The sequence below is a fragment of the Myxocyprinus asiaticus genome, chromosome 29 (genome assembly GCF_019703515.2).
Source record: "Myxocyprinus asiaticus isolate MX2 ecotype Aquarium Trade chromosome 29, UBuf_Myxa_2, whole genome shotgun sequence".
Taxonomy (NCBI): Eukaryota; Metazoa; Chordata; class Actinopteri; order Cypriniformes; family Catostomidae; genus Myxocyprinus; species Myxocyprinus asiaticus.
In genome coordinates, this window is record NC_059372.1 from 1,223,627 (window position 1) to 1,248,076 (window position 24,450).

The 24,450-nt window shown below is 38.8% G+C and overlaps 1 protein-coding gene and 1 pseudogene across 1 annotated transcript in view; one reads left to right on the top strand and one right to left on the bottom strand.

The window, feature by feature from the left end:
* ctc1 (CTS telomere maintenance complex component 1) overlaps positions 1-24,357 on the bottom strand; it is a 37,412-nt gene extending 13,055 nt beyond the window's left edge. The window contains exons 1-12 of the mRNA XM_051661488.1: positions 24,163-24,357; positions 20,960-21,123; positions 20,527-20,764; positions 20,060-20,280; positions 17,840-17,972; positions 13,548-13,838; positions 10,630-10,758; positions 10,281-10,504; positions 10,024-10,174; positions 3,437-3,776; positions 2,699-2,813; positions 335-755 (exon numbers count right to left, since the gene is read on the bottom strand). Of these exons, the coding sequence (XP_051517448.1) occupies positions 335-755; positions 2,699-2,813; positions 3,437-3,776; positions 10,024-10,174; positions 10,281-10,504; positions 10,630-10,758; positions 13,548-13,838; positions 17,840-17,972; positions 20,060-20,280; positions 20,527-20,764; positions 20,960-21,123; positions 24,163-24,237 (2,502 nt within the window). The 5' untranslated portion in view covers positions 24,238-24,357. The remainder of the gene's footprint in view (positions 1-334; positions 756-2,698; positions 2,814-3,436; positions 3,777-10,023; positions 10,175-10,280; positions 10,505-10,629; positions 10,759-13,547; positions 13,839-17,839; positions 17,973-20,059; positions 20,281-20,526; positions 20,765-20,959; positions 21,124-24,162) is intronic.
* LOC127419775 (rho GDP-dissociation inhibitor 1-like) lies at positions 13,847-17,832 on the top strand (annotated as a pseudogene).
* Positions 24,358-24,450: the final 93 nt, after the last annotated feature.

Consider the following 24,450-nt stretch of genomic DNA (forward strand, 5'->3'; position numbering starts at 1 on the left):
TCCCAGTGAATTTCCATGACATTTTCAGGGGATTTCTGATTACTGGTACATACTTTTCAAAATAATTTAGATTCAAATTTGCTAATGAATCATTTAGACTAATTTGTGATTGTGAAATAATTAATTGAAAAGAACAGACTAAAAAGAACAATTTATTGACAAAACAGACATCACTATGGCTTGCGACTAGCAAGTTTTACTCTACACAATCTCTACAAGAGACATATTTAGCATATGAAATATTTAAAAATGGTGGTTTGGACAAAACCTCAGATGAATTTTGAAGCAATATGATTTGTTGAACAGTGTAAAGCTGTGAATGTGTGATTCATACCGTCGTTCTCGCTCCATCTCTCTCTCTCTCTCGTATCCGGCAGTTCTTCGGATCGCTGCTCCAGCTCTGAACATCTCCCAGGCACGTTGCTCTGACCACAAACGCCAGCTGCAGTGTGTGTGTGTCACCGGACACAGAACAGTTCCTGAACGTCACGCCCTGCTTCGACTCAAGCCTGAACAGCACACTCACACATGGGGTCAGAGGTCGTTTAGATGTTGGAGCATCACTGACATCATCATCATCACCATCATCCTCTCTGCGTCTCTTAGCAGTTTCTCTCCTGTTGAACGTCTCACCGCTGTCATCCTGATTGGCTCGTCTCTCTGTGGACTCTGAACTCACGACTGTCAGACGGATGCTCATGGATGCAGACGGACTGATTATGATCAGATCATTCACACACAGCTGAAGATACACCCTGAAAACACACACACACACACACACACACACACACAAAAATGGGTCATCGGTAAATAAAGTTGTACGAGGAGAAAACAAGAAATCTTTTTAAAAACTAGTTTAAAAAACACGTGTCAAGTTCGTAGAAATGTAATATTTGTGTTTATGTTGGTTTCATACAATTTTGAAAAACATTTACAGCCTTTTCTACAAAAATAATGGATTTAATGACATTAAAAATGTTAAGTGGTGAAACAATAATTTAAAAGGTATTAAAATAGTTTCCCTGTGCCTTTAATACGAGTGTGTGTGTGTGAGCTCGTGTGTACCTGCAGAGAGAGAGAGAGAGAGAGAGAGTTTGTGTGTGTGTGTACCTGCAGTGTTTGTGTGTGTTTTTGTGTGTACCTGCAGTGTTTGTGTGTTTGTGTGTGTGTGTGTGTACTTGCAGTGTTTGTGTGTGTGTGTACCTGCAGTGTGTGTGTTTGTGTGTGTGTACCAGCAGTGTTTGTGTGTGTGCCTGTGTGTGTACCTGCAGTGTTTGTGCGTGTGTGTGTGTATACCTGCGGTGTTTGTGTGTGTGTGTGGTTGTGTGTGTGTGTGTACCTGCAGTGTTTGTGTGTGTGTGTGTGTGTGTGCGTGTGTGTGTACCTGCAGTGTTTGTGTGTGTGTGTGTGTTTGTGTGTGTGTACCTGCAGTGTTTGTACTTGCAGTGTTTGTGTGTGTGTGTGTACCTGCAGTGTTTGTGTGTGTGTGTACCTGCAGTGTTTGTGTGTTTGTGTGTGTGTGTGTGTACCTGCAGTGTTTGTGTGTGTGCCTGCAGTGTTTGTGTTTGTGTGTGTGCCTGCAGTGTTTGTGTGTGTGTGTGTGCGCGTGTGTGTGTACCTGAAGTGTTTGTGTGTGCACTTGCAGTGTTTGTGTGTGTGTGTGTGTACCTGCATTGTTTGTGTGTGTGTGTGTGTGTGCGCACTTGCGGTGTTTGTGTGTGTGTGTGTACCTGCAGTGTTTGTGTGTGTGTGTGTGTACCTGCAGTGTTTTTGTGTGTGTGTGTTTGTGTGTGCACTTGCAGTGTTTGTGTGTGTGTGTGTGTGTACCTGCAGTGTTTGTGTGTGTGTGTGTGAGTGTACCTGCAGTGTTTGTGTGTGTACTTACCTGCAGTGTTTGTGTGTACCTGCAGTGTTTGTATGTGTGTGTGTGTGTGTGTGTGTGTACCTGCAGTGTTTGTGTGTGTGTGTGTGTGTGTACCTGCAGTGTTTGTGTACCTGCAGTGTTTGTGTGTGTGTGTGTGTGTGTGTGTGTACCTGCAGTGTTTGTGTACCTGCAGTGTTTGTGTGTGTGTGTGTGTACCTGCAGTGTTTTTGTGTGTGTGTGTTTGTGTGTGCACTTGCAGTGTTTGTGTGTGTGTGTGTGTGTACCTGCAGTGTTTGTGTGTGTGTGTGTGTGTGAGTGTACCTGCAGTGTTTGTGTGTGTACTTACCTGCAGTGTTTGTGTGTGTGTGTACCTGCAGTGTTTGTATGTGTGTGTGTGTACCTGCAGTGTTTGTGTGTGTGTGTGTGTGTGTGTACCTGCAGTGTTTGTGTACCTGCAGTGTTTGTGTGTGTGTGTGTGTGTGTGTGTGTGTGTACCTGCAGTGTTTGTGTACCTGCAGTGTTTGTGTGTGTGTGTGTGTACCTGCAGTGTTTGTGTGTGTGTGTACCTGCAGTGTTTGCGTGTGTGTGTGTGTGTGTGTGTACCTGCAGTGTTTGCGTGTGTGTGTGTGTGTGTACCTGCAGTGTTTGTGTGTGTGTGTGTGTGTGCGCGTGTGTGTACCTGCAGTGTTTGTGTGTGTGTGTGTGTGTGTGTGTGTGCGCGTGTGTGTACCTGCAGTGTTTGTGTGTGCACACCTGCAGTGTTTGTGTGTGTGTGTGTGCCTGCAGTGTTTGTGTGTGTGTGTGTGCCTGCAGTGTTTGTGTGTGTGTGTATACCTGCAGTGTTTGTGCGTGATGTAGCTCAGTTGATCCGTGTTTTTCCAGGAGGGGAAGTCTGTCTTCATAAACCGCTCCATGACTAAAGTACAGCGCCGCACACACACCAGGCAACCTCAACACACACACACACACAACTGTGGTAAAATCACTTTAACACACAGGCTTCAGTGGTTTATTGCTTTTATTTTAAAAAAAAACACACAAATATTTATTAAATCATGTGATATGCTACACTCCATCTAAAATTATTTTAAACAGCATTTTGCTAAATATTTAATAATTATTTTGCATGCAGCTTTTATGAGCTCATATCAATTCAGAGAAATACTTCTAGACCATTTAGAAGAGACCAGGGCTAGTTGTCACAAAGACTGCATCTCAGTAACGGTCCGATTTGTGCGAATGTGTTTTCTCAAGCAGAGATTTAATGATGGTTTCAAAGTCAATTATCGTTATCATCATATATTGTTTTCTAGCTCTAATCAAAGCACTTTCCATTTGACCTCACATATATTTTAACCTAAAATCTTCATATAAATAAAAATAAGTTAATGGACATGTTATGCATCAATTAACCAAATAAATGTGTTTTTTTTATTATAGTCATAAAATAAGTAATAGATTAAATGTTCACTGTTGAATTATGTTCATATGTGTATTAGCTGTTTAACAACGCCTTTAAATGTGACTCATCCAATCAGATTTTAGAGACGGATCTAGTGTGTATCTGGTTACCCAGCCAGGCCGTGTTGATGTCTGATGTTCTGGCTCCTGATTGGTCGGTTTGTACACACACGCAGTCGAGTGTGTGTGTTTGGTCTCTGAGCTGCAATGTGGCTCGAGTGGAATCCAGTTCTAGAATCCCGACCAACAGAACCGGATCAGAAACTGCTTCGGCAAGCGGGACAGTGTGAACGGACCAGGACAGAGCGGCGTTCAGCTCCACTGAGGTCATGTGAGCAGCGGCCGGTGGTAGAAGAGACGAGAGAGAGAGCGACGCCCACACCTCACTGATCATCCAATCAGAAACCTGCTTCACTGACCACAACACTACACACGGCCAACACACACAATACTGACACACACACACACACACACACACACAATACTTAATTATATTTCACATAAAGAAAATGAAGCCTATTTAGAACCATTAAGATTTCTTTTTAATTGTGACATTATTTTCACACAATTCTCATTACATAATGCATCAGGACATTTTACTTTTATCGTTCCTGTTGTTTTCAGTGATGAACGCCCAAGTTTGCAACACTGCTCAATCCACAATCAGAACTGAATGCATTCAGCCAGCAAGCCTATTTATAGGCTACAGCCCCACCTACAGGGCATACCAACTTAACAGGAACAAACGAAAAAGTTTGCAACAATCAAATCAAATAATATAAACACCCAACACAACAAGACTTAAACTTCCCAAACACGTACTACAACAACCATTAACAGAAGAAAGTTTAACAACAAATGAAATGGCCAAAAACAACTGTTCCTAAATTCTCCCCTCTGACATCACATTAAAATGGTAGCTTCCACAGGAAGTGATGTGGCTGTTGCTTTAAAAAGCAGTTTGACCCAGATTATGGGTTTGGTTGTACAGAGTGTGAACCGGGAAGTTTAACTGCTACCAGGTTTGTGGGCAATGCACAGTACATGTGATATGGGTGTATGTAGCCCAAGTTAACCCGTGACAGTGATAATGAGAACTGGGGGTTAAAATGTGCGTAACAGTCCTGAAAATAATGTCATAATGTAAAAATATTAACAGGCCCTAAAATAGGCTTAATTTACTATAGGCAAACTATACTTTCTTTTTGCTTCTTCAGGCAGGTTTGGTGAGAATCATCCATCAGTTTATAAAAAACAGGAAACACATTTACAGTAAATGGCTAATATTTCTCCAACAACAAATACAATAACAAAATAAATGTTTCATAAAGAAAATAAAGCGTGTTTTTTGAAGGTCCATTAAAATATTTTGCATTGTGTCATTGCTTTCATGTCAATTAAGCACATTTTGCTCAAATTATCACTACTGTAAATGTATACATATATACACTGTATATATTAGGGCTGTCGATTTAACGCGTTAATTATATATGTAAAAAAATATAGTGAATAACTGAGTCTGTAAACACAAGGGAATAACTGTGTCTGTAAACAGAAGTGAATAACTGTGTCTGTAAACAGAAGTGAATAACTGTGTCTGTAAACACAAGTGAATAACTGCGTCTGTAAACACAAGGGAATAACTGTGTCTGTAAACACAAGGGAATAACTGCGTCTGTAAACACAAGGGAATAACTGCGTCTGTAAACACAAGGGAATAACTGTGTCTGTAAACACAAGGGAATAACTGTGTCTGTAAACACAAGGGAATAACTGTGTCTGTAAACACAAGGGAATAACTGTGTCTGTAAACACAAGGGAATAACTGTGTCTGTAAACACAAGGGAATAACTGTGTCTGTAAACAGAAGTGAATAACTGCGTCTGTAAACACAAGGGAATAACTGCATCTGTAAACACAAGGGAATAACTGCGTCTGTAAACACAAGTGAATAACTGCGTCTGTAAACACAAGGGAATAACTGCGTCTGTAAACAGAAGTGAATAACTGCGTCTGTAAACAGAAGTGAATAACTGTGTCTGTAAACACAAGGGAATAACTGTGTCTGTAAACACAAGGGAATAACTGTGTCTGTAAACACAAGGGAATAACTGCGTCTGTAAACACAAGGGAATAACTGCGTCTGTAAACACAAGGGAATAACTGCGTCTGTAAACACAAGGGAATAACTGCGTCTGTAAACACAAGGGAATAACTGCGTCTGTAAACACAAGGGAATAACTGTGTCTGTAAACACAAGTGAATAACTGTGTCTGTAAACACAAGTGAATAACTGTGTCTGTAAATACAAGGGAATAACTGTGTCTGTAAACACAAGGGAATAACTGCGTCTGTAAACACAAGGGAATAACTGCGTCTGTAAACACAAGGGAATAACTGCGTCTGTAAACACAAGGGAATAACTGCGTCTGTAAACACAAGGGAATAACTGCGTCTGTAAACACAAGGGAATAACTGCGTCTGTAAACACAAGGGAATAACTGCGTCTGTAAACACAAGGGAATAACTGCGTCTGTAAACACAAGGGAATAACTGCGTCTGTAAACACAAGTGAATAACTGTGTCTGTAAACACAAGTGAATAACTGTGTCTGTAAACACAAGGGAATAACTGTGTCTGTAAACAGAAGTGAATAACTGTGTCTGTAAACAGAAAGGAATAACTGCGTCTGTAAACAGAAAGGAATAACTGTGTCTGTAAACACAAGTGAATAACTGTGTCTGTAAATACAAGGGAATAACTGTGTCTGTAAACACAAGGGAATAACTGCGTCTGTAAACACAAGGGAATAACTGCGTCTGTAAACACAAGGGAATAACTGTGTCTGTAAACACAAGTGAATAACTGCGTCTGTAAACACAAGGGAATAACTGTGTCTGTAAACAGAAGTGAATAACTGTGTCTGTAAACAGAAGTGAATAACTGCGTCTGTAAACACAAGGGAATAACTGCGTCTGTAAACACAAGGGAATAACTGTGTCTGTAAACAGAAGTGAATAACTGTGTCTGTAAACACAAGGGAATAACTGTGTCTGTAAACACAAGTGAATAACTGTGTCTGTAAACAGAAGTGAATAACTGTGTCTGTAAACAGAAAGGAATAACTGTGTCTGTAAACAGAAAGGAATAACTGTGTCTGTAAACAGAAAGGAATAACTGTGTCTGTAAACAGAAGTGAATAACTGCGTCTGTAAACACAAGGGAATAACTGCGTCTGTAAACACAAGTGAATAACTGTGTCTGTAAACAGAAAGGAATAACTGTGTCTGTAAATACAAGTGAATAACTGTGTCTGTAAATACAAGTGAATAACTGCGTCTGTAAACACAAGCGAATAACTGCGTCTGTAAACACAAGCGAATAACTGCATCTGTAAACACAAGCGAATAACTGCGTCTGTAAACAGAAGTGAATAACTGCGTCTGTAAACACAAGCGAATAACTGTGTCTGTAACAGAAGAGAATAACTGTGTCTGTAAACACAAGGGAATAACTGCGTCTGTAAACACAAGGGAATAACTGTGTCTGTAAACACAAGGGAATAACTGCGTCTGTAAACACAAGGGAATAACTGTCTGTAAACACAAGTGAATAACTGCGTCTGTAAATACAAGTGAATAATTGTGTCTGTAAACAGAAGTCCATATGACTCGTGCTGTGTTTCATGTTTCCTAAAATCACACAACAGATTTATGTGAGGAACTGACCCAAATTATAAATGGGTCATTCTCAAAAAATGTTGACTTTCCAACTTCCAAAATATTGAAATTTCCCGTTCAGTTTTTGCCTATAAAAGCTGAGGGTAAACATTTTATAACATGTTGACATTAATTTTTATTCATAAAGGATAACTTGTCTGTTGTTCTTTCTTTTATTATTTAATTTTGTTTCACAAACAAAGCAAGTTAACCCTAAATTAACACTAATGAGGGTTAAATGGGGTACAACACCAAATATTTGTGTGTGAAAATATTAGTTAAAATGTGAATTAATAACTTTTTAGCATGCTGCTAAAAATCACTACATGCATATTTAAGCAGCCTCTGAACTTTGACCCTCTGGGGTCTGAGGGTGTTTTGGGCCCTGGAGAAGTTTTGACATGCCTTGACATTTGTGCTTTTTTCAGTTGCTTAAAAACATATTAATGGCTAAAGTCTGATAACACTGTATTCAGCACAAACGTTTATGCGTGGTTTTTGAAAAAACAAAAATGTTAAGTCACTGAAATAATGTCCATATAACACATACTAAACATTTGTTCACAAGACTTTTGAGAACTGGATCTTGTAGCCTAGAGTTTTTGCTACAAAAATGATGTGAAAACCATCCTGATCACTCATTCATACAAAACTATATAGTCATTTAACTTTTGTAAGACACTTTTAGTGTTAGAAAGGCCATATGTGAGGAGGCGTGGATGATCATGAATATTGATGTGATTCACACCTGAGGAGACAAAGACCCCTCCCCTGAGAGAGAATGAATGTGAGGAGACTTAATGATTGAATGTATTTTTTGTAGCTTATTCACAAAATCAAGTTTAAGTTAAAAGAAGTAATCTGACTATAAATTTTCTTTACATAAAGACTTTACTTAAAAACTATAGACCTACACTACCGTTTAAAAGTTTTATATCTGTAAGATTTTTTTATTTTTTTTTAAATCTCTTCTGCTCACCAAGGCTGCTGTTTGTTATTTGATCCAAAATACAGCAAAAACAGTGATATTGTGAAATATTTTTACAATTTAAAATAACTGTTTTCTATTTGAATATATTGTAAAATGCAATTTATTCCTGTGATCAAAACTGAATTTTCAGCATCATTACTGCAGTCTTCAGTGTCACATGATCCTTCAGAAATCATTCTAATATGCTGATTTTCTAATATGGGCATATTTACAGCACATTTTACACATTTACACACAAACAGATATTTACAAGCTTCGTTGATGATAATGAGGCAGCATAAACACTAGTTAATATATAATCTAAACATTCATATTATTTTTTATATCATATTACATATCATATATCATACAGCATACAATTTAAATCCCTGCTTTAGCCGAAACAACATTTAAATGTAACACCTGTGTAGCGTGAAATCTTCCAAACGCGCAGAACAGTGAATGAATCTGATGATGAACTTGATGTTTTTTAAGGCATTGTTGGGGGCGTTTACCATTCGCATTGATCGTCTCAGCACATTACCGTATGAATAGCGCCCTCTGCTGGTGGGTGTGATCACATTAGCGATCATTAGCTGAGCCAGGAGAAACTGTACATCGCTTTGTTTCATACATATTACATTGCAGGAGAGTATTTGTTTTAAATTTGAATTGTTTTATTTAAAGTAGACATTTTAAGCTTTCTTTAGACATATGTTTCATGTTTGTCTGATAAATATTTGCAGAGTTTCACTTCATTTTTGTGACGTGTTTCAGAAAGATGCTCACGGAGACAGAGACGGCTGAAAGCACACCCTGTTTATTTTCTTTATTTTACAAAAGCACAAGGTTTTGTTGTTATTGTGAGTGAACCCAAATAAAAGTAGACCCTTTATAGTTTCTAATGATGTCTTACACTTATCTGTATGCACAAAAATTTTAAGTTGTTTCCGCTGTTATGAGGAACAAATCCAGCAGGACGCGCCGGCGCATCCGTCAACCCCAGAGGGTTAAACCTTAACAATTATTTTCCAAAAATGTTAACACTGATAACACCAATGCCATGAAATCAAAGGAAAAACATTCTTTTTAAATTATTAAAATTATTAATAATAATTTTGTTTTGCTTTTTTGCACACTGTTCGGCCTTGCACTAATGCTTTTATTAAAAATAAGTACAAAATAAATATATTTGCACTTCTATATTTCATATCATTAAAGATTAGGTTATAAAATTATACAATTATTATATTTTATTTTCTTCGCTATTTGAAAGCTTTTTCATGACTAAAAAAGTCAAGGGACATGTTTGTCAACATATATTGATACTGACCCAAATGTTGTCAGAAATCACCTATTTTTGTGAGACACAACACTGTCTTTACACAAGGGGGCGCTAGACGACTCACAAAACTGAATCCTCCATTGATCGGCATTCAAATCTCAGAACGTTTTACATCTCATGCGTGTACATTGTAATTAAAACTGATAGTTGCAAGAATTCACATTTGTTAAATCCGCCACAGCAGTATCTATAAAATATATTTTTTTTAAATCCTCCAGCAACACTTGATTGTGATTGGCCCATTCTGAACAGCGGTGACAAAAGTAACAGGAGTCACGTGACAGCGCTGTGCTTCAGCAGTGGTCTGTCGTTGTGTTTTTCCGAAAATAATTAATTACATTTCATTTATTAAATGATTTAAGCAACGTATTTTAAGATTCAAGAACTTTTTTAAGCACCTCTTAGTAAAAATAGATATTTTCAAGCATTTTCCAGACTTCAATTTGAAAAAGCCAAATTCAGGTACTTCAAGCACCTTGTACAAACTGTACGAACCCTGTATTTTACAAAAATGAAGAGTGATTTTTACAGTAACCATCACTGAGAATAATTTAGGTGTATTATAATAATGAGAGAAATACCAATATAAATAATGACTTAAATTTCAGTCTGTATGTTTTTGTGTCTTGTAAAAGTGGATATAAATAAATCTTATGTTTGTTACCGTGGTAATAGGACACTTGTGTGGCTCCTGTAGCATCTCTGTGTAAATGTCTCTCTTTGTGTGTGTTTTCTGTTCAGCGTCACACACACAGTCCAACAGTCGCCCGGTGACAACACACACACGTTCTGGTCGCACCCAGCGTGGACACAATCTGAAACACACACGCAAACTATCATTCGCAGCGATTTATGAGAATGGTTTTTACATTCATTTTACACAGGAAGTTGTTCTGTTTGTGTGATGTCGTTATATTTCACCTCTCTTTGACGGCATTGTGACAGTAGCTGAGCCAGAGAAACTGTGACACGCCCAGATTCTTCTCCAGCAGGTGGCACTGCAGTGGACTGTGTGAACCCGACGCCTCGACCTTTGAACTCAAACAGCTGAAGGTGATAATCTGCACACTGGTGCGCAAACACGCGCACAGAACCACATCTGCCGCAAACGGGGACGGGCGAAACAAGAAATGAACATTATGAAGCTGAAGAAAGAGATGGAAAGACTAAATCAGGCTCAGTTCACATGACACACAATTCTGATTTGTATTTCACGTATCTGTATTTCTGATCTTCGGAACTACAGGTGTGATGACATCATCACACTCACCTGAATCTCCGCCCCCGGTCTCAAGCCGCCGCCCCACTTCTGAGCCGGCTGATAGGCCAGACAGAGCCACACCTTCTTGTCAATCTCATATAGCCCCACCTCTGCATTCAATATCTTTGTGATCACACCCTGTCAATCAAACAAACTGTTACCACAACAAAAGGGTCACACTACAGGTCACTTGCTCGATTGACAGCAGGTCTTACAGGTGAACATGAGAAAATGTTTAATCCAAATTATACCGAAAGAAGCATTTTTGTATTGTAGCTTTATGCAAATTATGCAAATCAGACCATCTTATTAAATATGCATATATTTGTATGTAATTAAGTGAGATGATCAAAACTCAATGGTTAGTAATTATAAGACACATTTGTCAAAATGTTGTTTATTACACAAAATATAGGCTATATAATTTTTTTTTTTTATGTCAAACCAACTACATTTCACAAACATCCCCGGCTGAATTTTTTTATTTTGCTAATCTTTTTTGGGACGAAAGATTAAAATAATAATAATAATAATAATTTAATGCCACAGATCAATTTTTACTGACTAATCCTTTATTTTGCAGACAGAAAATGACATTTTTCAACTATAGAGTAAAACTAAAGATAAAAATAAAAAAACACCCTTAGAAAGGTGTGAGCATCATGATTTTATGTTTACACAGAGATAAGTAGCTCTATTTCTAAAATCAGTTGACTTCAGCAGCTCTCGTTGCTTCATATGCCAATGGTGAAAACACTTTTTTTGTGTTGTTTTTTCCATGTTTGAGTGTCTATAACTCCAGAAGTATTAAAGATATCTTAATATTCTTTTATATTCTGGTTCACAATGAACTTTTCTTTTTGAATCGTAATTTTGAAGGTCCTAAATTGTTAAATCCCAGAGATATGGGGCTCTCAATGTGGCTTCATGCATAATTTGTTCAAATTGACACATTTTGTAACACCAAATTTGGGTCACATGGTATGAAGCTAGTTTTTCAAAGGTCTGAAGTACAAACAATGTTGAAACGAAGCACATAAAAACATATCAAAAAGAGTTCCAGAGTCCAAAAATGCACTATTATTAAGAAACAGACAGGTAAAGTTTGTCAAGAAAAATGTTGTTGGCTTGACAAATCCTCGCCTGAAAGTTTAAACTAGTTTTAGAAGTTTTAAGTTTGATGGATATACATACATTAGAGTAAGACAAACAGACTCTCAGAGAGAGAGAGAGAGAGAGAGCAACTTAAAGCAGATCAAAGACTTTTGTGGGTTTGTTTACATTTGAATTTTTGACAGATGGTGTTTGAATTAACGAGCATTCCGTTGACCTGTTTGAACATTCCGTCAATGCAAGTCTATGGGATATTTCTGAGTTTTAATTGTCTGCTGTACAAAAACCGTGAGTCCGATCAGTTAGAAAAGACATGGCACAATATTCCAGAACAGTCTGCAGGTCTGTACCAAGTTTGGTGGATGTAGACTGAAAGCTCTACGAGGAGTTAGTGTTAGAATGTTTTGTTTATGTTTAGTAAATTTAACCCTGTAAAGTCTGACATATGAAAGAATTGTCAGAACATTATAATTTTTTGACATTAAACTGATTTTAGTACCATTAGACAAACTATAAAAAGAAATCGTAAAAATAAAATTATTTTTTTTATTTTTTTGTATGTGTCATATTTGACCCATTAGGCTTTAAAGGTCATTATCCTCCTGATTTTTGTGTAGGACATTAGTTATTGAAGTTTGTCTACATTGGTAAATCTTGGGGTATTATCAGAGGACTCTCTGGGCTTTTCAGAGATACCAAATGTTTGAGAGTTTGACCATGACAACTTCCTCTTCTTGCTTTATAAATATGGATTGAAATGTATCAGAGTACAAATACAGTATGAATAAAATAATTTTTATCATATGTATTTTATGCACCAAACACTATATTGACATTTAAAAAAGGGAAATTGTAAAACCTTTTTCACTGGGTCTCGGGAACTTATGGTGAGATGACATCATAACAGCTTGTGATGTAAAATAATGAGATCTTTATAATGACAGCAGGCTGCATATAGAAATATTAGTTCACACTTTAAATATATCGTATAAAATGTATATGTCAGATTTTTATTGTGGTGTGCATGAATGTAATGTAATGGTGATTGAGAGATATTCCTCAAAAGTCTGTTGTATCATATTTGATACATGGATTTCAAAGGGGCTTTTTCAATAAAATAATATACAAACTTTTAACCAAGCACAAGTTGCTTATATTCAGCAAATACTCATTTGAAAATATCTGTAACAATATAATCATTACTATTACTTTATTAAAATAAGCTGTCATTTATCCATACATAAAAGTCACATTTTGCACGCCATTTTAAATAGATCGATATAAACACTGAAACCACTTTTTTCTAGATGGTGCCGTACACATGTGAAACTTACATACCATAGATTGATTGACTCATCAGCTTGAATAGAGAGTGAAACAGGAGCCGTCAAACGTTGTTTCATATTTGATACACGCTATTATCGGGTTAAAAAAACCTAAACAAAGTTTGTATAATGACTTTGTCAAGCCAACATAATAAGTAAAGGCTCTTTAGTTAGTGTAATACCCTTTATGCATGTAAACAAACATGCCTTTTGACCAGTTAAGATAAACTTAGCTCATAAAATTCCCAAAGCCCCTCTGATAATTATCAGCAATATGATTTTAGAAGAAAAGTGTAAAATTAGAGGTCTGAACCTATTATGAAAAATAAAGTATCTCCTTTGAAAAATGCGAACGTCACCTCATGATAAAAAAATGACTCATTAAAAAATCATACTTTTTTTTTTGGCTGATAGTTTGGATGTTTTCTGAAAGTTTAAAGCTGCAAAATATTGCTGAAAGACAAATTGATCAGATACAAACAGCCTCACCTTGTAGCTGATGAGTGTGGAGTGTTTTCTTCTCACTGAAGGGGCGGAGCTTGAGGCTACACCTGAGGACAGGTGTGTGTCAGGTGTGTGTGTTTGTATGTCCATCACTGCGTGTGTATCTGTATCCTCTGAGTTTTCCTGCGGCTGCACGTGTGGATGGAGGCGGGACTGACGGGTGACTGACAGCACCGGATGCCCCGCCCATCCCCGCAGAGAACACACCCGCAGCGCTGATATGCAAACGCTCTGCCCGACACAAACACAACGCTGCCAGTACTGATGCTTCACTTCCTGAGAGACACAAGAACAGATCTCAGCTGATTATTCTGAATGACAGAGCGCCCCCTGTTGAACTGTCTCACTATTACTGCCGTATGTTACTACTGAACTGTTGCAATCCAACTTCGTATTTGCTACTATTTCTAAAATGGATATTTTTTTAAATTAGGGATCGCATTGATATTCTATGATATTCATGTAACCAACATGCAGATAGCAGTTTTGTTGTCAAAAATATCACATATTTAGATTGAATTTTATAAATAAAATAAAAAAGGCACATTTTATTCAGGACAAATGGGGTTCTTGATATCCGTGACTAAAATGTATGATATTTGTACAAAAATATGTTTGTTGGCTCTCTGGCATCGTCGCCGCTCCTTCATCGCGCCATTGAAAAGTCAGGGAAGCTCACTCTAACCTATTGACTCCAGTACCCGCAGGTCCACACTGTCAATCATGGCCGAGCAGGAGCCCACCCCAGAGCAGCTAGCTGCCATCGCTGCAGAGAATGAAGAGAGCGAGGCAGTCAACTACAAACCGCCTGCACAGAAGAGCCTTTAGGAGATCCAGGAGCTTGACAAAGATGTTGAAAGCCTGCGCAAGTACAAGGAGGCGCTGCTGGGCTCTGTCGATGTGGCCATAGATCCCAACGCTCCCAATGTTCAAGTGACACGGCTAACTCTTGTGTGTGAGACCGCCCCCGCCCCGCCCCGCTGACCCTTGACCTGCAAGGAGATCTGGAGTCTTATAAGAAGCAATCGTTTGTGCTAAATGAGGGAGTGGAGTACAGGATAAAGATCAACTTCAAGGTAAACAAGGACATTGTCTCGGGACTGAAGTATGTACAGCAAACTTTTAGGAAAGGGGTGAACATTGACAAGTCGGACTACATGGTGGGCAGCTACGGGCCTCGGCCGAACGAATACAAGTTCCTGACACCTTTAGAGGAGGCACCCAAAGGAATGCTGGCCCGCGGCACCTACAACATTAAATCCAAGTTCACTGATGACGACAAGCACGACCACCTGTCCTGGGAATGGAACCTCAATATCAAGAAGGACTGGAAAGATAGAGCTGATTCCAAACCCCAGTCATTTCCTTCCGGTCATCTTCCCTGTTTCTCCCTCCCCTTCTTCCTCTCCCACTTCCTGCCACCATCATCATCATCATAATCTTGGATTAACTGATTTAAAGCAAAAGGATCTCTCACTCCGTCCACTTTCCTGCAGTTTTCCATCTTACATCCCTCCCTCTATATTCCCATCCCTTTCCCTTTCCAATGAGTATTGAGGCTTTTCATGAAATATATTTGTGAAAACAAACAAAAACGTGTACAATCCATATTTGGTGTTTTGGTTTGTTTGTAAATAAAAGTACAAATCTGAGGGAAAAAATATTCATAAAAACCTCATGGATACTTTTGACATGGTTGTTATTAGTAATTGTAGAGCCGAGGAGGGCGGGGCCGGGCTGGAATGACGCACACCCGGTCCCCAATCAGCCTGATGGGGCGCGCGAGGGATAAAGGTGGCCGGGGACGACAGTTCGAGAGAGAGAGAGAGAATTACAGGCAGCTGTACTGTGTGTTTATGGTTGTGTGTTTTTGTTTAAGTTGTTTATTAAATGATTATTTAAGTTGTCAAGCTGGTTCTCGCCTCCCCCTTTACACTGGTGCCGAAACCCGGGAAGAAGGAGGAATTCCCGTCGCAGAGTCCTCGACACTCCCATCCACCCAGGGGAGCGCCGCTGCCATCCGACGGGGGACAGAGTAGCCCGACCACCAGGACGCGGGGAACGGCCGCCGTCCGCGAGGCAAATGGGGACGGGACTCCCCGACAGCCTGGAGCGAGGGAGCCGCTGCCAGGGTCGGAGGAGTGTCCCCACGGGATGCCTGGAACACGGAGGGGCATTCTGTTCGCTGGGGGTCGGAGGTCTGACTCCGGTCCGCCCGGGGAGGAGCGGCTGCCGTCCGCCTGCGAGGGTGGAGGAGCGATCGAGGACCACGCAACGGCGCATCAGAGAACTGGTGAGTTTTTTTTTCTCTCTCTCTCTCTCTCTGTCGCTCCGTGTTGGCCTTTCCCTCGCCATTTTGTTTTGTTGTTTTTCCCCTCCTGTCTCCTCCCAGGTCGAGGAAGGCGGGGATGACCCGCCGGCAGTCGGGGCGTAAGGCACGCCCCCCCCCCCCGGAGAGGAAGGGTGGGGGGATGTACGTCATGCCGGGAGCTCCCCGGCCTGAGGCAACGCCGGGAGGAGTCTAGAGCCAAGGAGGGCGGGGCCGGGCTGGAATGACGCACGCCCAGTCCCCAATCAGCCTGATGGGGTGCGCGAGGGATAAAGGCGGCCGGGGATGACAGTTCGAGAGAGAGAGAGAATTACAGGCAGTTGTACTGTGTGTTTATGGTTGTGTGTTTTTGTTTAAGTTGTTTATTAAATTATGATTTAAGTTGTCAAACCGGTTCTCGCCTCCTCCTTTCCACTGAACCCCCTTTACAGTAATCTTTACTCCCCATCTTCCTCTTGTGTCTGAAACCCTTCCCATTTATCCAGTGTCATTCCTTTTTCAAACATTCCTTTATTTTGTTTTAACCATGATCTGCCTTGATGAGTGTAATGTGAGAAGGTGCCGCTTGCTCTTACTTTGCCACTGTCATTCCCTCAAGAACTCAAGTTTGCTTTTGCCCAGAGGGGGAAAAAAACCTGTCCAAGGCCTTTGAGATAAGTTAGGGTTAGGGTTAAAAATGTAGAAATGTAAGCAATGTGGCGGAGCAGGTGTTTACTTAGCTCTTGGTATGTATGTGTGACCATGTATTGCTTTAGATATGTAGGGTTCGCAGGATGTCGTAATCTTTCTCGAAACTGACGTCTCGTCAACTAGGGGGAGCTTTAATGGTGCAAGTTTTTCATTTTAACCATTTCATCGCCATGTGGCCTTAAAATATTCCTGTAGCAAAATATTTAGGAGCTGCCTTTTAAGTGTCTAGTTTTCCAATCAAACCCAATCAGATCTTTGTCTTATGGAGGCCAAGTTGCTTCACTGACTATTGTGTCCTTAATGGACTAGCGGTCTCATCTTTTACGTCATTCAATTGGCTTGATTCAGGATGGACCAAACTTGAAGGCCAGTAGTAGTTGGTCAATCTTGATGCGGAGCAAATAGTTCACCCACCCAAATTATTGTACCTCCAACAGATTCATTCTTGCTCACAAACCTCCTGCTTTCCATAAACGACTAGTGCTCAATTCGACGAATGTGCCCTTTGCTTGTGGATGTTTTTGAGCGGAAAAGGGTTGACCTCAAGTATTTAACTACTCAACTACATTACAAACACCACTGATTGTGCCTCCAGTATTGTCAAAAACGAGCTGCTCAAGGTGTGGAAAACCTACGGGAACTGAAGTCAGAACTACAAAGGAGGTGCATTTCTAGTTGCTACAGATTTGGAGGTCTAAGAGTGCACCTAAAACTTAATACTCTCAGTGTCAGTCCAGATGTAGTTTAACCTAAACGTTCCAACGAGAGGATGTGCTCCAATCACTGTACTGTTTTATACACGCTTATTTCTTCGGCAACATTGCCTGCGAGGTAGGAACTTGCTGTGCTGGTCCAGATCGCTGCTTCTGTCTTCATTTGTTTGGTTTCTCTGTATACTTATCTCTATGAAAGCTGGAGACTACTGTTCACCTGTGTCAACATTAAAGTGTTCAGAACAGACAAAAAAAATACGTTTGTTTATAAGGAAAGTATTTAATTACCTTTACTTGATGGTTCCACCACATGACTATAAATGTTTGTTTTATCAAACAGACATAAAGACTTGACACACGTTTTAAATTAGACTTTTAAAAGATTTCTAATTTTTATCACCTTGGACAACCTTATTGTCAACGACTATTAGGCAAAAATAAAAATGTTGAGTTTATGTTGAGCTACATCAAACTGAACAGAAATGTCGGAGCTTCAACTACTATTCATTGTGTAGTTAGTGTTGACAGGAAATGAATATACTCACCGTGATGAGTACAGGCACTGAAGATCCTCCCTCACTGAGAATCAGACAGAAGAAACTTTTCCCAGAAATCACCAGCAGAGGGCAGACGACACTCACCTGTCCACTGACACACACCTGCACCTGAACATCACACCTGAGAGAGAGAGAGAGTCCATCAGACTGAAATAAGCGTGTTGAAGGGATTGTTCATCTACTCACCCTCGTGCATTTCCATGTTTTGCCCTTGTGGTAAAAGAAAAGGTACAAAACCTGATGATTTTCACTCAGCTTCACTTTCACTCAGCTTCACTTCATATTTATCGTCTTTCTTAACCTCCTGAGACCCGAGCGTGACTGCTGTGTGCATTTTCCATTTCCCTTTTTGATGCTCGTAGCACCTAATAAACAAGCAAAAAACTTTCTTTTTTCTAGACCATATAGATTTCCTAAAATAATGAATGTCCTCATATGTGGACAGCGGGACTAAGTTGTGAAATGTTAAATAATATCAAGCTATAGAAAGTCAAATAGTTTATTATGTGTCCAGGAGTGTTGATTATTCATGTTTTTGAGATGTTACAGACATTACATCAGAAATTAGCATATTTAAAGTAATGTCCAGCATCATCCAATCACTGTCAATCATGTTAAAATAAAATGATACATTATAAATTCTGAATCTATGTACTGATTATCATTGTCACATGTCTGTCAAACATGTTGAGTGATCCAAACATCATCTGCAGCCTGAAACTGAACTTTTGATCAGATTTTAGGAGTGAATGCACTTAACTGCATAGAGAGCTATAGGATGCTCCCTTGCTCCCTATTTAGTGAATGACTTAACCTCCAGTGTGCTGTCTGTCTGCACTGGTCTCAGAACAGTTTGAAATGCACCTTATTTTCATCCTAACTCCATATAAAGCCTCTGAAAGACACATTTGTCAGTTTTTGGATGAACCCATTTATTCTCAATGTGATAATGTACAGTAAATATAGGAATGCATTTAATAATATTAATATTACCGTACTGTACAGTGATAACCAAATAAAATAACAACATTTATACTAAAATGAAGCTAAATGACCCAAAGATGTGTTAATGTTGAAAGTTATTTACTTAAAAAAGTTTTTTAAACTTTTGTGGGAATAATGTCCCAAAATCCACATATGTGGACATCATGTTTATCAGGACGCTGACACGTGAAAAATGAACAGATTTTTTAAAGCAGCGTATCAAACAAAACTAGAGACTCTCCTCTTTACAACCATTCAGGTTTAAATGAAAAAGTTTAAAAGAGATTTCTTACAAGAGGCACTTTTGTTGGCGCTGCGCCCGTAGAAGAGCGTCACAGAAAATGACGGCATTCTGTTGTGTCACGTGACTCGTTGTGGCACTGTTTAACCCTTAAATGACAGTCTAGAGTGTTACGAACAGCATTCAGTCAGTTTTAATTCATTTAAATTAAAGTTGCGTATAGCGAAGCCAAAATACTATGTCCACGCATGTGGACGCGGGGTCACACAAGGTTAAACACAGGTTTGTGTACTGACACCTAGTGGCCAATAATTGAATCAACAATGCTTATTAGTGCTCAATTAATAACACAGAAACGAATAACACAACTGCTCAACAATAAAGAAATTAAAAGAAACAGAATTGGGGAGTCTTCTTTCTCTATACACCCCATGTGGAACCCAAAAGGAGAATTTGAGTCTTCTCGCAGCTCTTTTTTCTTAGTACAATAGTGACGGCGTCTGTCAAGCTCCAAAAAGTAAATAAAACAGTTACAGTATATTTAAAGTCTTCTAAAGTCATTTGAAAAGAACTAAATTTAAGCTGTTATTCATGGTAAATCTTCCCTTCTGTTCATTTACGGCACATGCAAAAACAATGCCACTGTGTCATCAGTCAAGTCAACCCTTTTTTTTCATCTGAACGTGATCACAAATGAGATCTGAATAACAACTTTTCTTTCTGTTCCTCACACAAAGCTATCATATGATATCAGAGGACTCTGAATATAGCGCACGAGTCGTATGGACGACTTTTATTTGTGCTATTTGTAGCTTGACAGTCGTGGTCACTATAAACTGCCGTTGTATGAAAAAGAGCAGCGTAAACATTCTGCTGAATATCTCCTTTTGTGTTTCACTGAAGAAAGACCAGGTTTGGAACAACGTGAGTGTGAGTAAATGATGACACAATTTTGATTCTTTAATACACAGTGAAAGTTAAACCTCTGCTTCAGGAGTTCAGCTGCTTTCTTCACACTCATGACCTCACTCAGAGATCCTCCAGGGTCAAAGGTCATGGGCTCCGGGGTCACACAAACAGGGGACCCGATCAGCTCTAAGTATCCGGCGGTGGTCTCTCCTCTTACCGGTGCATTCTGGGGGATGTAGTTCCATGTGGGAAACAGCATGAGTCTTCCCAACCAGAGAGGAGACGACTTCAACATCTGGAGCAAAAACAAACACAGCTGTTAAAAAAAAAAACATCTAAAGAAATAATGAAGAACTACATGTAAATCATGTACCGTATATAATGAAACCTACGAATTCTCCCGCGTAACTCAACAGTTAAGGGTAGTTAAAAGATAAAAGTGTAGTTATACAGTTTATATTTATATAAAGTTATATAACAATTATGTGGAGTAGAATTTTGGACCAACTGGATTTAACCAGTGAACTTCCTGTCAACTGACCTCACACGGAACGCTCTCTCCAGCGTCTCTGACCCGCCAGACCCCGTCACTCGCCCCGACGTCCCGCCCATCACACAGATAGCCAATAAGAAGGAGGTTGTCACGTGGCAGTGCTCTGTGATTGGGCAGGGCTTGCTCCGCCCTCCTGGCTTGCTCCCGGTAGTGGGCGGAGCTCCAGCTGAGGCTGCTGCAGCACGCGGTGCGCTGCTCACGTTTCAACTCTGACAAAGACACAAACCTGACAGAATGCACACATGATGATGGTGTTAGGAATGGAATACTAGCGCACAGTATACACTACATGCTGCAAAAACAGTACAGTTGTTTGGTAAAAACACAAATACAAACACAAACAACTTGAATATACTCTGAGTATAACATACTATAAATGTAGTACACCTTTCTGAAGAGATCCGATTGTGATCAGACTGACCTGTAGCTGAGCGGTAGAGATGTGTCGTCTGAACTCACAGATCTCTGAATCTTCGACAGTACAGCGAGTGTTAACTGCACCACAGACAGACTGAGAGACGGGCTGATGAGAGGATACAGCTGCTGTCTCACACCCTCAAACACATCACACAGCCAGCGCTCATCCTGATGTGACATTAAACACATGACATCATCATCACACAGGCAGACAAAACACATGAACATCAAGCGGTGATATGTGTCAACATGTAACAATTTGAATCTCTTTTTCGCAGCTGTTACTAATATTACGTGCTCTGGATTACTTTCAACAGCAGAATAAGAATATGAACTTTTATTGACGTTTTAATCAGTCTGCTTGTCCGATCGGGCAAGTAAATTCTCTTTCACTTGCCCCTTCAAAAATCCACTTGTCCCGGACAAGCGTTAATGTCGGCTATCGGCTGATTAATCGGTTTTCAGCCTTTTCCACCATCTTAACTATCGGTATCGGCAAAATCCACTATCGGTCGACCTTTAGTCAACACTCTGTTTTCAAGTTTATTTTTAAGTTTATGCAAATTGTAGTAAATACTGCATCAAATAATTGTTTGTTTCACTTTAGAAATGTTGTGTACATCTGATTTGCTGTTGTTAAATTATATTATGTTTATCTGCATTTATATTCGCCATTGAACATCCTTATCGGTATCGGCCATTGTAAAACCTGTATCGGTTGACCACTACTGATAAATACTACATGAGCAGTAGTTCAACAACAGTCGATCATCATTAATCAATATCAGCAATCGCTTTTCATAATTTTCAGGTATTCCCCTAATCTGGTAGTATTTATAAAGAGATTTATTTCCTTTTCTCGGGACACTGCCGGTCAAAATCAACATGAATCAATACAATGCTCTATAAGTATTTACCAAATTAAACCTTTTATAGCCTATAGGCCTATATTCACCAGATGAAGAGATTTGTATGTATATTATAGGCAGACCGATATATCGGTTCTACCGATCAGTGTCGATAGTTGCTTTTTTAGAACTATCGGTTATCTGCAAAAATCAGTGTCGATAGTTTATATTATTCCTCCGTGTTCCTTTGATAATTATGTTTTTTTAATTGAAGTGAGGGCATGCAAAGAAAAATGTTACTATGTGGAAACGTCCCTCATCAGCACATAAATCGTGTCTCAAAGCCAAGGCGCCGTCATTTCAAAATAAGAGTCCCTGGTGTGTTTCAGGCTTGTTTATTGTTAAAATGTTTTGCACTCAATCTACTTTCTTTCTGATTATTATTGGTTGAAAAATAAACTACATCTGGGATTTTATTCATTTTGTACTCTGGTGCCAACAAAGAAAATGTTGTAACAGTCTATGAATCTATATGAAAAACTATCGGCCAATTAATCGGTTATCGGCCTTTTCCACCATCTTAGTTATCGGTATCTGCAAAATACACTACCGGTCAGCCTCTAATGTATATATAGAGGAACATGGAGAAATAAAGGAAAATTATTTTTGCTGATTACTGGTAGTTGCAAAAAGCAACTATCGGCACTGGTTAATCGGTAAAACCAATATATCGGTCGCTGTCTAATTTTGTCTCTTTAATGTAATTTAAAAAGAATATTTTTATAAATTGGAAGTGGGAAGTGCAACTATAAATTTTTGATAAACAAAAAACCTGTTGCTTTCAAATAATTGAACATTCATTCGACCATATATTCTTGATTGCTTTGGGTCATTATTTAAAAGAATCTATATGAAAAACTATCGGCCGATTAATCGGTTATCGGCCTTTTCCGCCATCTTAGTTATCTGTATCAGCAAAATCTACTATCGGTCGATCTCTAATGTATATATACAGTATATATAGAGGAACATGGAGAAATAAAGAAAAATTATTTTTGTTGATTACCATTGGTTATCAACCTTTTCCACCATCTTAGTTATCGGTATCGGCAAAATTCACTATCGGTCGGCCTCTAATGTATATACAGAGGAAAATGGAGAAATAAAGAAAAAATATTTTTGCTGATTGCCGATAGTTGCTTTTAGATTAATCTGCAAAATCCACTATCGGTCAACCTCTAATGTATATATACAGTATATATAGAGAAACATGGAGAAATAAAGAAAAATTATTTTTGTTGATTACCATCGGTTATCGACCTTTTCCACCATCTTAGTTATCGGTATCGGCAAAATTCACTATCGGTCGGCCTCTAATGTATATACAGAGGAAAATGGAGAAATAAAGAAAAAATATTTTTGCTGATTGCCGATAGTTGCTTTTAGATTAATCTGCAAAATCCACTATCAGTCAACCTCTAATGTATATATACAGTATATATAGAGAAACATGGAGAAATAAAGAAAAATTATTTTTGTTGATTACCATTGGTTATCGACCTTTTCCACCATCTTAGTTATCGGTATCGGCAAAATTCACTATCGGTCGGCCTCTAATGTATATACAGAGGAAAATGGAGAAATAAAGAACAATTATTTTTGCTGAATACTGATAGTTGCAAAAAGCAACTATCGGCACCGGTTAATCGGTAAACCAATATATCAGTCGGCCTCTAATTTTGTCTCTTATATTTTTATAAATTGGAAGAGGGAAGTGCAACTATAAATGTTTGATAAACAACAAACCTGTTGCTTTCAAATAATTGAACATTCATTCGACCATATATTCTTGATTGCTTTGGGTCATTATTTAATAGAATCTATATGAAAAACTATCGGCCGATTAATCGGTTATCGGCCTTTTCCGCCATCTTAGTTATCTGTATCCGCAAAATCCACTATCGGTCGATCTCTAATGTATATATACAGTATATATAGAGGAACATTATTTTTGTTGATTACTATCGGTTATCGACCTTTTACACCATCTTAGTTATCGTATCGGCAAAATCCACTATCGGTCAACCTCTAATTTTGTCTCTTATATTTTTTTATAAATTTGAGACATTAGGAGGATACAAACTTATTACCTCAACTGTAATAGTTATATTATTTAAAAAGATAGAAAATACAGGGAAATATATAGAGAACATAAATAGAAATCCATAAACAGAAACATAGCTATTTACTTACAAAATACAGACCGATAGTATGACCTACAGACAGACAGAAACAGATATAGACCAGACAAACAGATTATTATATAATAAGAATATTAAGAGTAAAGATATTGTTGTACCACTCTGCTGAGATCTTTAAAGTGCTTCAGAAACTCCTCCATCAACACACCTCCACTCTGACCGTCTGATGTCATTATATTCACTGTTATTCATATTTACTCCACATAGTTTCACTTTTTATTTCTTTTATTTCGCATTCTAAAACAATACTACTTGCGCCAATTCTTCTTCTTCTGGTGTTTTATTGGCGGTTAAGAGGCGCTTTCCCGCCATCTAATGGACTGGAGTATAAACGTTATTACTAACGTTTTTGTTAATCGACCTGTTGTTTTCAAATATATATCTGT